Here is a 13,121-nt window from a genome sequence, read left to right as displayed (position 1 = left end):
GAGGCCAAGGCAGGAAGGCAGGTGGATCACTTGAGGTCAGGAGATCAAGACCAGCCTGGCCAACATGGTAAAACCCCGTCTCTACTAAAAATATAAAAATTAGCCGGGAGTGGTGGTGTAAGCTTGTAGACACAAAAGAATCGCTTGAAACCAGGAGGTAGAGTTTGCAGTGAGCAAAGATTGTGCCATTGTACTCCAGCCTGGGCAAAGAGCAAGACTCCATCTAAAACAAAACAAAACAAAACAAAAAAACAAACAAAAACAGGGATGTGAGGCAAGGGATGGGAGAACAGGTCCCACCCCAGGGCCATGCTATAGCCCTGAGTCCTCCCAATCATGGCAGAGTCCTCCCAATCATTCTCATTCTGACAGACCCAGGGGACTCATCAGTTTAAGTGGAAAGAAAACAGTACTTTAATCCCACACTTTGTGTGGTGGTGGAGGGCAGTTCATTTCCCTCCAGTTGCCCCAGGCCACACCCCACCAGCAGGCCATGGGGCCTCCTCCCACGCCTGGGTTATCCTGTGATGCTTGTCCAGCTCCAGGCCCTGGAACCTGCCCCGGCTTGGAGTTAGTGGAAAACAAGGCCCAGGGGTGGCGAATCTATCACCAAGAGCCAGCCACCCAGCGGGGGTAATATTTGAGGAAGATCTTCTTGGCCAGGTCCACAGTGTCTCCTCGTGGCTGGCTGGGGTACCTCTGCTTGCTGAGGACGAAGGCCTGCTCCAGTTGGAAGACATTTTTGTCAAACTGGTGCTGTTGGAAAGGGATGCCCTGGGCCACACTGTCAGCCAGCGCCTCCAGGAAGAGCCGCCAGCGAGGGGTGTAGTAGTTGGCCACCAGCCCCGCCAGCTGCTTGTTGGCGTAGTCCAGGATGTTGCCTTCTGGCCCCCACAGGGTCAGCTGGTAGCGGCTGTTCTGCTCATAGAAATCGGCCTCGGCCTCACTGACGGCCGCTGCTCGGGCCTGCTCCAGCCAGCTGCCCAGCAAGAAGCGGCTGTCACTTGCCAGCAGCTCATCCAGCGCCGGCAGCAGCTCATAGGCCAGGACGCCTCCAGCCCTCAACAGGGAAGTCAGCTCCTTGCTCAGGTAGGCACTCCTTGCCTCCTCATAGTACAAGCTGACCAGCTCCTGCACCGCCTGCCGAGTGAGGTCCAGCAGGTCATAGCGGAAGGCAGGGCTGGCGGCCAGGGAGGGAGCAGATGTGAGCAGCAGCCGCCAGGCCTCAAACACACTGGATCGGTTGTACCAGACACTGGTATTCATCTGTAGGGACGGCCGCCTGACCAGCGGGCTGCGATTGTGGCCCCTGCAGGCCTCCCCGGAGCAGTTGTACACACTCCGGAGCAGTAGTCTCCACGCTGCCCCTGCGTCCGGGTGGGAGACCCCATACCGCTGGGCAGCAAAGTTGGTCACCCAGGCTGCCAAATCTGGCACTGGGTCCTTTCGCCAGCCCAGCTCAGCCATGAGGGAATAGACCACTTCGTTCTGGCTGATGCCCTCGGGGGCCATGCCCGTGCCTACCATGGTGGAGTTGGGGAAGAGGCGGGCAGCTTCTGGGCCTCCGTTCACGGCCTCCAGGGCTCCAAACAGACCATGGTTTCCCCCAAAGTTGTGCAGCATGCACCAGATGAAGGGCTGGCCCTGGAAGGAGGCGGTGCGGGTGTACACAGGCTGGCTCTCAGCAAACAGGTCCAGAACCAGGAGGCGGCCACGAGGCACAGCCCCCAGCACAGCCCCAATCTGGGCGGGCCCCCAGAACTGGGGCTGGTGCTGGAAGAGCCAGCCTTGAAGCAGCCACACAGCCTCAGTATCCACTGTGGTCAGGAGGTGGGGGGAACAGAGAAGAGGAGTGATGAGACAGAGGGGCCAGGGAATGTTCACCCCACTCTACGGATGACTCTCTCTATCCCAGGGCATGGCTTCCCGTGACCCCCACCAGCGGGACGCTCTGTCGCACATACGCTGCCCCGTCCTTATCGCTTCCTTCTGGAAACTCCAGCACAGGGTTCAGCAGCTTGGGGGTACATGAGAGTTACCCAGAGGGCTCCTTAAAACATGGGGCTTCCTGGCCGGGCGCGGTGGCTCACGCCTGTAATCCCAGCACTTTGGGAGGCCGAGGCAGGTGGATCATGAGGTCAGGAGATCGAGACCATCCTGGCTAACATGGTGAAACCCCGTCTCTACTAAAAAATACAAAAAAATTAGCCAGGCATGGTGGCAGGCGCCTGTAGTCCCAGCTACTTGGGAGGCTGAGGCAGGAGAATGGCGTGAACCCGGGAGGCGGAGCTTGCAGTGAGCCGAGATCACACCACTGAACTCCAGCCTGGGCGACAGAGAGAGACTCGATCTCAAAAAAAAAAAAGGCGGGGTGCGGTGGCTCAAGCCTGTAATCCCAGCACTTTGGGAGGCCGAGACGGGCGGATCACGAGGTCAGGAGATCGAGACCATCCTGGCGAACACGGTGAAACCCCGTCTCTACTAAAAAATACAAAAAACTAGCCGGGCGAGGTGGCGGGCGCCTGTAGTCCCAGCTACTCGGGAGGCTGAGGCAGGAGAATGGCGTAAACCCGGGAGGCGGAGCTTGCAGTGAGCTGAGATCCGGCCACTGCACTCCAGCCTGGGCAACAAGAGCGAGACTCCATCTCAAAAAAAAACAAAAAACAAAAAACAAACAAAAAACGTGGGGCTTCCTGGCTGGGTGGGGTGGCCCACACCTATAATCCCAGCACTCTGAGTGGCCGAGGAGGGTGGATCACTTGAGCCCAGGAGTTCCAGTCCTGCCCGGCCAATGTGGGGAAACCCTGTCTATACTAAAAATACAAAAGTTAGCCTAGGGTAATGGCAGGTGCCTTTATAATCCCAGCTACTGGGGAGGCAGAGGCACAAGAATCACTTGGACCCATGAGGCAGAAGTTGTAGTGAGCCGAGATTGTGTCACTGCACTCCAGTCTGGGTGACAGAGTAAGACTCTATCTCAAAAACAAAATCAAGGCCAGGCACAGTAGTCTGTAATCCCAGTACTTTGGGACGCCGAGGTGGGTGGATCACCTGAGGTCAGGAATTTGAGACCAGCCTGGCCACCATGGTGAAACCCTGTCTCTACTAAAAATACAAAAATTGGCCAGGCGAGGTGGCTCACACCTATAATCCCAGCATTTTGGGAGGCTGAAGTGGGCGGATCATTTGAGGTCAGGAGTTCAAGACCAGCTTGTCCTACATAGTGTAACCCTGTCTCTACTAAAATACAAAAATTAGCCAGGCGTGGTGGGGGCCACCTGTAATCTCAGCTACTCAGGAGGCTGAGGCAGGAGAATCGCTTGAACTCAGGAGGCAGAGGTTGCAGTGAACTGAGATCATGCCACTGCACTCCAGCCTGGGTGACAGAGTGAGACTCTGTCTCAAAACAAACCAACAAAAATTGCCGGGCGTGGTGGTGCGGGCCTGTAGTCCCAACTACTCGGGAGACTGAGGCAGGAGAATCACTTGAACCTAGGAGATGAAGGTTGCAGTGAGACGAGATTGTGCCACTGCACTCCAACCTGGGCAACAGAGTAAGACTCTGTCTCAAAAAAAAAAAAAAAAATGTAGCTTCTGCTTCAGATTTTGCTATCTCACAGCTCAGGGTGCTGCTGCTGCTGGTTTGGGCCACATCAGAGCAGTGCTGCTCAAGAAAGGCTAAGCTGATCTGTTCTCTTCCTGGCCAACAGAGACGCCTCTCCACCAAGTCATTCCTGACTTGGGCGCCCTCCCCTCCACTCCTCGTAAGTGGCAGGAAGGAGCCCTGGCTTCACGGTTTTGTAGCAGGATGGGCACTTAGTGCCTTTAGGCGCATCCACTCACCTCCTGCCTGCAGTGCCTATCTCAGCAACCACACAGAGACCAAACAAAGTCCTTGTTCATCGCTAGCCCTTAGTGGCCTTCGCGCTGGGCCAGGCGTTACTCTACCTATGAGGTATTCCCTGTTTACAGGGAAAACAAATGAGACACTGGCAATGAGGTCAGAAGTCATAAGTCACACAGCCAGGAAATAGGAGCGCCAGGTATGACCCAGGTTGTCAGCCTCCAGAGCTCACCTCTCAACCACAGTGGGATTCACTGAGACGACGCATGTGTACAAGTGCTTGGTAAACTGTAAAGTGCTGTGTGCTATGGCAAGGCATTATTCCAGTCCCTCTGCCTACCCCTGTTGACATCTGCTACTCCCTTCTTTATGAGGGTCTGGGGGGCTCTCCCACCTCCCCCAGGCACTGTACCTGCAATCATGGCCTCATAGACGGCCGTGGTGGCTGCGGCAAGGTAGGAGGGCGCTGAGGAGGGTGGCTGCATCTCGTTGAAAGTGTCGGCCCCATAGATGTGGTCTGTGCCAAACTCTTTGACCAGCTCTCGCAGGAAGAGGCTCCCGATGACGGGGAACATGGGGTCTTCCGGAGCCAGAAGGAAGGAGCAGGAGTAGGAACAGTTGAAGTGTCCCCAACTGCCCATCTTCGTGACATTGACCTGAGGGAACACCCTAGTGGGAAGCAAAAGCTCAGACATTTCATGGAAGCCACCATAGTGTACATCATGGCTCACAGCCCCTCAGCAGCCTCGCCAACTTCTCTACAGCTCCCGGGGCACATCCCGGTTTCTCTCGCCCCTATGGCTTGTACAGGCTGTGCTCTCTGCCTAGAGTCGTTTCCTCTCCTTCCCTGGCCACCTTCGCTGAAAAACTTTCACTATCTGTCCCCTTCCTAGGGCCAGAAACAAGCAACACTCCTCTTTCTTTCTTTCTTCCTTCCTTCCTTCCTTTCTCTCTCTCTCTCTTCTCTCTCTCTCTCTCTCTTTTTTAATTACACTTTTAGTTCCAGGATACATGTGCAGAACATGCAGGTTTGTTGCATAGGTATACTTGTGCCATGGTGGTTTGCTGCACCCATCAACCTGTCATCTGGGTTTTCAGCCCCGCATGCATTAAGTATTTGCCCTAATGCTAGCTCTCCCCTTGACCCCCACCCCCCGACAGGCCCCGGTGTGTGATGTTCCCCTCCGTGTCCATGTGTTCTCATTGTGCAACTCCCACTATGAGTAAGAACATGAGGCGTTTAATATTCTTTTTTTTTTTTTTTTGAGATAGAATCTCACTCTGTCGCCCAGGCTGGAGTGAAGTGGCGTGATCTTGGCTCACTGTAATCTCCGCCCCTGGCTTCAAGAGATTCCCCTGCCTCAGCCTACCGAGTAGCTGGGATTACAGGAGCCCACCAGCACGCCTGGCTAATTTTTGTACTTTTAGTAGAGATGGGGTTTTGTCATGTTGGCCAGGCTGGTCTTGAACTCCTGACCTCAGGTGATCCACCCGCCTTAGCCTCCCAAAATGCTAGGATTATAGGCATGAGCCATGGCGTCTAAGCAACACTTGTTTTTCAAGGCTGGGCTCTGCCCTGAGCCCTTCCTGCCCCTCTCTCCTGGCAGAGGAGAAGGGAACCCACATATATTCCTGTCCTTGTCACCGCATTGTATCCTTCAGCCAACATATCTCCCCTATCAGGGGTAAGGCCTCGGGCATGTTTCTTGCCGCCTCCTAGGACCCAACACAGAGCCAGGTCTGGCAGCTGCAGAGAGCTGGACCAAGTTTATTGAATGAATAAGTTTCCTGCCACCTGGTGATGGGGGCAAAGAAGCAGGCAGGGAGGCCACGGGCATACATGAAGTCCTGTGAGAGTGTGGGAGCCAGACACTAGCAGGTGCAAAGGAGGACATGGGGGGGCACTAGCAAGTCTTCCTGAAGGAGGGGAGGTCTCAGGTGGGCCTTGAAGACTTTCCCCAACCACATGTGAGAGGATGGCTGGGAAGCACAGAGGAGCAGGAGAGGAGGGACTGGAGCACCCCTGCTGCCACTCGTAAGGGCTGCCATTTGCTAGCACTCTGTGCAAAGTCACAGATAGATCAAGAGATAATTACAAACCCTACAGCCAAGTGGGTAGAGATTCCATTTTACAAGTAAGGAAACTGAGGCACAGAGCAGTCATGTCATCTGCCCGAAGTCACACAGCTAGTTAGTAGCAGAGTCAGAAAGCAAACACAGGGCTACATCCAGAGCTTAAGTTTGTTTGTTTGTTTGTTTGAAACAGAGTTTCGCTCTTGTTGCCCAGGCTGGAGTGCAATGGTGAGATTTTGATTCACTGCAATGTCTGTCTCCCGGGTTTAAGCAATTCTCCTGCCTCAGCCTCCTGAGTAGATGGGATTATAGGCACATGCCACCATGCCCAGCTAATTTTTATATTTTTAGTAGCGACGCGGTTTCACCACGTTGGTCAGGCTGGTCTCGAACTCCTGACCTCAGGTGATCTGCCCAATTCGGCCTCCCAAAGTGCTGGGATTACAGGTGTAAGCCACTGCGCCCAGCCCAAAGCTTAAGTTTTTAAGTCATGTTCTAGACGGGAATAAAATTCCCTCTCTGAGCTAAGTGGAGGAGGTGAGCGGCACCTTACCTGGTGACAGCCTCGGGAACATGCCCCGCGAATGCAGGTAGCACTGGGGTCATGCCAAAGGAGCGCATCCGGTCCAGGACCCGGTGCTGGAGGAACAGAAGGAAGGGTGGTGAGCATGGCCACTGCTGTCCTATGGGGAGGCCCTCATCTCCCAGGACACATGGAGCCCCCCCCGCCTCAGTTAAGAGCCCCAGGGCCAGCCCAGTACCACCCTTCTCTTTTCCATCCTTTTACCTGCAGGTAAAGCTGCTTGATGTGCCAGGAGGGGGGCAGGGGGCCATCCCAGGTGTGCAGGTTGCCCATTCGCCCCCAGGCCAGGAAGGCAGGACCAGTAAAGAACTCATTGATCTCTGTCTGGGTCAGGCCCAAGGCCAGGTACACCTGAGGAGGAAGGGCCCACACATAGATATATATTTGTCTTCATTCATTCATTCATTCATTCAACAACCATTCACTCATTGCTTTTTTGTGCTGGGCGCTAGGGCTACTGAGACAAAATCTGACCCCTGCTATCAGGGAGCCCACAGCCCAGAGGAAAGAGACCTGTGAATAGGTGAGTTCACTGGGACACCTTTGTCGCATGGGTGAGGAGATGGGGCACAAAGGGGCTTTCCCCAAGAGGAAGGCCTTAGAAGGCTTCATGAGCAAGGGTGCCAGACAGAAGGGCAGGGAGCTGTGTGAAGAGCTTAAACAGCGCCTGGAGCAGCCGGTGCAGCACAGAGGCTTCCAGGGAGGCAGATCTAGAGCTGACCATGAGTTGGATCCAAGGGACCAGGTGATTGGCCGCATAGGGGAGATGGGGGAAGGAGCCCCACTCCTCAAACTGGAAGCCTCAGTTTTGTTTTTTTGACAGAGTCTCGCTCTGTTGCCCAGGCTGGAGTGCAGTGGCACGATCTCGGCTCACTGCGACCTCCACCTCCCGGGTAGCGAGTCCCCTGCCTCAGGCTCCCAAGTAGCTGGGACTACAGGTGTGTGCCACCACACCAGGCTAATTTTTTGTATTTTAGTAGAGACAGGGTTTCACCATGTTGGCCAGGATGGTCTCGATCTCCTGACCTCGTGATCCGCCCGCCTCGGCCTCCCAAAGTGCTGGGATCACAGGCGTGAGCCACCGCGCCAGGCCAGAAGCCTGTTTTCAGGAGGCCAGAGCCATTGTGCACGCTGAAAGCACTTCTAGAGAGAGACACTGCGCCCATGCTGGGGGGCGGGTGAAAACACCTAGGGTGGCTCCCGCCATAGGCAGGAGGGTGGGGAGGGGACAGTGGGCACGCACCCTCTGCCAGATGGCCTCCTGGCCGCTCCAGGCCAGTGCCAGGTTGATGCCATTCAGCGCCATCCAGTCTATCTCTCGCTCCCAGCGGGCCCAGTCCCACCACACGAAGGAGTAGCTTTGCGTGCACACATTCTGGTAATAGCGGTACCTGCGGGCAGTGTCATGAGCGGGGGCGCATCCCACCCTGCAGGGTCCACAGCCCTGGAACAAATCCCCCATCCCCCACCTAGAGGAGAGGGGAGGGGCTCCAAACAATGCCCTTCTGCTTCACACTGGGACCCACCCCAGGTGGAGCTATGACCAGGTACCTGGGCTGGGCTTCTGAGGCACTCGCCCCCTGTACTCCCCCAGGGCCCTCTAGCCTGGCGGGTATTTGGGTGGCATATTCCACTTTCATGCCACCCTGCCAGAGCCCCTCCTCTGCACGGTGTTTTCCTGGAACGGGGAATCCCTGCCCCCACAGTCTGACAGATGGGCGGGGGACAGTTGTGTGGACACATCACTCCACAGTGTGGCAGGCGCTGGAACACAGGCCTGTGTGGGAGGATGGGGGCGTCCTTCCTCAGTCCGCAGGTTCAAAGAGAGGGTGGGGGAGGAACGGAGGAAAATTCATTCATCACCAATTGTGCACCACAAATTCTACGCCCATCATCGTGCAAATCCTCACAATAACACTGCACGGTAGGCGTCTTGTTTTCGTTTTTCAGGTGGGCCAGCCGAGGCTCTGAAAAGCAGAGTGGCTGGCTCAAGGCCACACAGCTGCTGGAAGCGGCGCAGCTGGGCCTTCCGGCCAGCGCTCGCCGTTCAGCCTCCCGATTTGGGTGGCAGCGGCTCAGGGAAGGGGTGAGCGCCTCGGGCGGACGCGGGGAAGCTGCGGGGCGGTACCTGTTGGGCGTGGCCTCGATCAGCTCCCCCGGCACGGCGGGCAGTGGCCGCGGCAGGCGCAGCTGAGAGCCGGACCAGGCCACGTGGCAGCCGCAGAAGTCGCGCAGGTAGCGGTGCAACCCCGCAGCGGCCGCCACGCCCGTGGAGCCGCGCACCCGCACGCGCGCCGCGCCGCCGCCGCCCAGGCTGTAGGTGTCCAAGCCCGGCTTGGTAGCCAGGGCGCGCTCCACCGACACCGAGAAGTCGGCCGCCGGGCCAGGCCCCAGCAGCCGGGCCACGAGCGCCCGCACGGCCGCCGTCTCCCGGGCCTCGTCGCCTGCCGCGCCCCCGGCCCTGGCCAGGAGAAGGACCCCCACCGCCGCGGCCACCGCCACCGCCACCATGGTCTCAGCCCGGCGGGTCCCGCTACTGCCAGGGGGCGGGGCGGCCCGCGTCCAATCAGCTGCCGGCCTCCGGCCACGTGGACCCGAAGGCCAAACCCGGGCTCAGGGCCAGGAGTCGTGGCTTCCGGGTCCCAGGACACTCCCTTGGGGGCGTCTCGTGACCGCATGCGGTGGGGAGCGCGTGACCCTGGCTCCAGGGCCGAAGGGGACCCGCTGGCCCTCACAGAGCACTGTATCAGGCACTGCCATAGCTACTGCCCTACTGATGAACGAGAAGACGGTCCCTACCGTCCGTGTCAGGGGGGTGACCTAGAAATCAAATACTTACAGAAATAAGGATTTCCATCATAGTTGTGATGCTGCGAAGAAGTGCAAGGGTAAGACTTCCAAAGGGAGTGACTTTTAACCTGAAACTCAGAGATGAATAGGAATTGACTAGAAGAGGGAAAGGAAGAGCCTTCCAGAGAGAAGAAATGCATTTATGAAGGCCCTGGGAAGGCAGAGAGCTTGCAGATTTGAGGAACAGGCTAGAAGGTTCGAGGAGGGATGGGGCCATGTGAGCCCAGGCCGGCCGTGGGGCAGGGCTGGCGGACACGTTAAAGGCTGTCCATTGGCAGCAGCAGCAACATGACAGGAGCTGTCATTTTGTCAGAAGTTTCCAACCAGAGCGACTCCATCTTGAACAGGGGCTGCATAAAATGAGACAGAGACCTGCTGGGCTGAATTCCTGGGAGGTTAGGCCTTCCTCCTCACAGGATGAGACAGGAGGCCAGCACAAGGTAAAAGGTCACAAGCCCCCGCTGATAAAATGGAATGCAGCAAAGAAACCGGTCAAAACCTGCCAAAACCAAGACAATCAGGAAGGTGACCTCTGGTCGTCCTTGCTGCTCATTATACGCTAATTATAATGCATTAGCATGCTAAAGACACTCCCAGCAGCACCAGGCGGTTTACAAATGCCATGGCAACGTCCAGAAGTTACCCTATATGGTCTAAGTAGTGGAGGAACCCTCAGTTGGGGAGGAATCCCCACCCCTCTTCTGGAAAACTTATTACTAACCCACCCCTTGTTTATCATATAATCAAGAAATAACCATAAAAATAGCCAACCTTAGGCCAGGAGCGGTGGCTTATGCCTGTAATCCCAGCACTCTGGGAGGCTGAGGCTTGCAGATCACCTGAAGTCAGGGGTTTGAGACCAGCCTAGCCAACATATAGTGAAAACCCATCTGTACTAAAAATACAAAAGTTAGCCAGACATGGTGGCACACTCCTGTGGTCCCCGCTACTTGGGAAGCTGAGGCAGGAGAATCGCTTGAATGCTGGAGGTGCAGGTTGCAGTGAGCCAAGATTGTGCCATTGCATTCCAGCCTGGATGACAGAGCAAGACTCCATCTCAAAAAAGAAAAAAGAAAAAAGGTTGAAAGAGGCCTGGAATCAGATGCCGACTTTAGATACTAGGAAAGTATGATTTTTTTTTTTTTTTTTTTTTTTTTAATCTCAGCTCACAGGAACCTCAGCCACCCAGGTTCAAGCCATTCTCCTATCTCAGTTTCCTGAGTAGCTGGGATTACAGGCACATGCCACCACACCTGGCTAACCTTTGTAGGGATGGGGTTTCGCCATGTTGTCCAGGCTGGTCTTCAACTCTTTTTTTTTTTCTTAAACATTTTATTCATTTTATAGAGAGATTTCTCTTTTGTTTGCTTTTGTTCCAATCATTAGGAGAGTGGTTGAGGAGTACTGAATCCATCACTACTTTGATGACACAGGTAAGATTCCAGATTCACATTTCCAGGTACCAAGAGTTCCCTCTAAATGCCACAATCAAGTCAGCCTTCTTTTACATTTCTCTCTACTGAACACAGCAATGCCCATTGGTATTTCTGAAGTGTAATTGCATCTTAGGTCGGTATTTCTCCAAGTAAAGCAGCTGTTTGGAATGGAACACTCCCCTTCTTTTTTGTCTTATAAACTGAACTGCATCTTCGTACTTCATTCCACATTCAATCAAAGCAAGTGCAACCAGCACAGGTGCCCCTTCCCAATCCCGCAACACAATGCACTGCAACAGAGCAACCTGGCTCTTCACGAAATTTGGTTTTTAACAGGTTTAACCAATCATCTACTATCTGATTAGGGGGTGGAGCTCCATCATCCAATGGCCAATCTAGAACATGGATTCCTTCTTTTTCAACTGGAGCTTTATCATAGGTAGCATCACAAACTCGAACCAAAGTCATCACTCCATACTTCTTAAGTTCCTCTGTGAACTTGTTGAGAGTAGCATTGGTTGGGTTGTGAGTTATCAGAAAATACATGTTCTCATAGGAGATCTCCACAGGGGCTGGACAGTTCATTATGGCAAATAAAAAGTGTGAGCGTGCGTGTGTGATGGGGAAAGTGGGAAAAAAAATTCAATCTTGAAATGTTTCACAGCAGAAAACATTAAAAAGACCACTAAAATACCTATTATCAATCTGTTTTCTCTCTTCAACTTGGTTATTCCTTATGAAGCTTCTCTCTTCAGGATAAGCAAATTATTTAGAATCCACTTGAATCCAAATTCAATTTGGGCCTCAATTTCTGCAGATGGATACCTTCAGTCTCCAAAAAAATCCAACTACATACAAAACTTAAGCAGCCTTTACTACATTTAGGCACTAGTGACACAAGTTAAAAGTGTAGGTTGGCCAGGCGAGGTGGCTCAGGCCTGTAATCCCAGCACTTTGGGAGGCCGAGGTGGGCCGATCACGAGGTCAGTGGATCGAGATCATCCTGGCTAACACAGTGAAACCCTGTCTCTACAAAAAATACAAAAAAATTAGCCAGGCGTGGCGGCGGACACCTGTAGTGCCAGCTACTTGGGAGGCTGAGGCAGAAGAATGGGGTGAACCTGGGAGGCGGAGCTTGCAGTGAGCCGAGATCGCGCCACTGCACTCCAGCCTGGGCAACTGAGCGAGACTCAGTATCAAAAAAAAAAAAAAAAAAAGTGTAGGTCACTTTCCACTTGTTTACTTGATGCTGAATTTTATTGGAATCATTAAAAGAAATATGCTTGCAATTAAAAAAAAAAAAGCCAACTATTTCTGAGGCCAGTCTCAGTGTCCAGGAGTCTTCAAGGCAATGTTAATTATGGCACATAGAACTTCCAAGCTAACTTGTCAGCGAAAACGCTGTGCTGAGCCTGGCAGAAGTCTGCCCTCACCCTCAGAATCGCCATAAATGTGCAACGTATATTCCAACGAAACACGCTGGCGAGCTGGGGGCTGGGCATTGAAGTCCGGCGGCGGCGGGAGCGAGGAGGTGCCTCTCTCCTCAGTCACCTCGGCGGCAGCGGCGGTAGCGGTGGCGGCGGCGACGACTCCCCACTCAGCCTCGGCGCGCGACACTCGGCCCGGCCTGGCGGCGGCGGCGCGTCTCAAGTCTTCTTGCTGCTGCTGCTGCGGCCGCCGCTGCGTCTCCTGCTGCCGCCATCGCCCCCGCTGCTGCCGCTGCCCTGTGGCGTCGCCTCGCGCGGTGTCCGGCCGCTGGTGCCGCTCCCTCGAACTCTTGATCTTAAGTGATCCATCTACCTCATCCTCCCAAAGTGCTGGGATTACTTCTAAATTCTCCAGACGAGTTTTGCCTCCAGATTGCCTGTTTGATGGCCAACAGGTGTCTTTGCTCCTTGGATTGCTCCTTATCTAAATTGCTCAGATAAGAACTTTTTGTCTCCGGGGCCTGTTCAATGGTCACCGGGTGATTTTCGCTCTCTCAGCTTTCTTAAGGTCTAGATTGGGACCCCTTTCCAGTAACAATTTCACAGATTGGGAAACAGAGCCAGAGACAGGAAGTGATTTGGGCAAGATCACTAACTAGTAAGGAAAGCAGCTCTGGGCTAGAACTGGAACTCCTGACTCCCAGAGCAGGGTTCTTGCTGCTCTTCCCCAGGCAATGCAACTTGTCAGGCTTCCTATCTGATCAGGGAGGGCTTGAGTAAAGCTGCTCTGGGGCTGGGAGTGGCCGACTCTCTAGAAGGACTGCACTAGATGTGTTAGATGGGGTGGCCCACTCCTGTAATCACAGCACTTATGGAGGTGGAGGCAGGTGGAGCTCTTAAGTCCAGGA

The 13,121-nt window shown here is 54.5% G+C and overlaps 2 protein-coding genes and 1 pseudogene across 3 annotated transcripts in view; all 3 read right to left on the bottom strand.

The window, feature by feature from the left end:
- The window catches only part of TUBG1 (tubulin gamma 1), a 70,384-nt gene extending 63,737 nt beyond the window's left edge, over positions 1–6,647 (bottom strand). Inside the window, exon 1 of the mRNA XM_050762747.1 lies at positions 6,637–6,647. The gene's annotated coding sequence lies outside the window, so the exon portion shown is untranslated. The remainder of the gene's footprint in view (positions 1–6,636) is intronic.
- NAGLU (N-acetyl-alpha-glucosaminidase) lies at positions 391–9,106 on the bottom strand. The gene is made up of 6 exons (XM_050762638.1): positions 8,629–9,106; positions 7,744–7,891; positions 6,705–6,851; positions 6,471–6,556; positions 4,257–4,513; positions 391–1,817 (listed from the first exon to the last, which is right to left on the bottom strand). Exons 1-6 carry the CDS (start codon positions 9,009–9,011, stop codon positions 607–609), a joined length of 2,232 nt encoding a protein of 743 aa, XP_050618595.1. The 5' UTR covers positions 9,012–9,106; the 3' UTR covers positions 391–606.
- A 1,602-nt stretch (positions 9,107–10,708) lies between these two features.
- On the bottom strand, positions 10,709–11,470 carry LOC126938587 (protein tyrosine phosphatase type IVA 2-like; annotated as a pseudogene). Its single transcript, XR_007720115.1, has one exon. The product of XR_007720115.1 is annotated as a protein tyrosine phosphatase type IVA 2-like (transcript).
- Between the last annotated feature and the right edge of the window lie 1,651 nt (positions 11,471–13,121).

The sequence above is a fragment of the Macaca thibetana genome, chromosome 16 (assembly GCF_024542745.1).
Source record: "Macaca thibetana thibetana isolate TM-01 chromosome 16, ASM2454274v1, whole genome shotgun sequence".
Taxonomy (NCBI): domain Eukaryota; kingdom Metazoa; phylum Chordata; class Mammalia; order Primates; family Cercopithecidae; genus Macaca; species Macaca thibetana.
The sequence above is the reverse complement of the archived record's forward strand: the minus strand, read 5'-3'. Positions and strand labels throughout refer to the sequence as shown.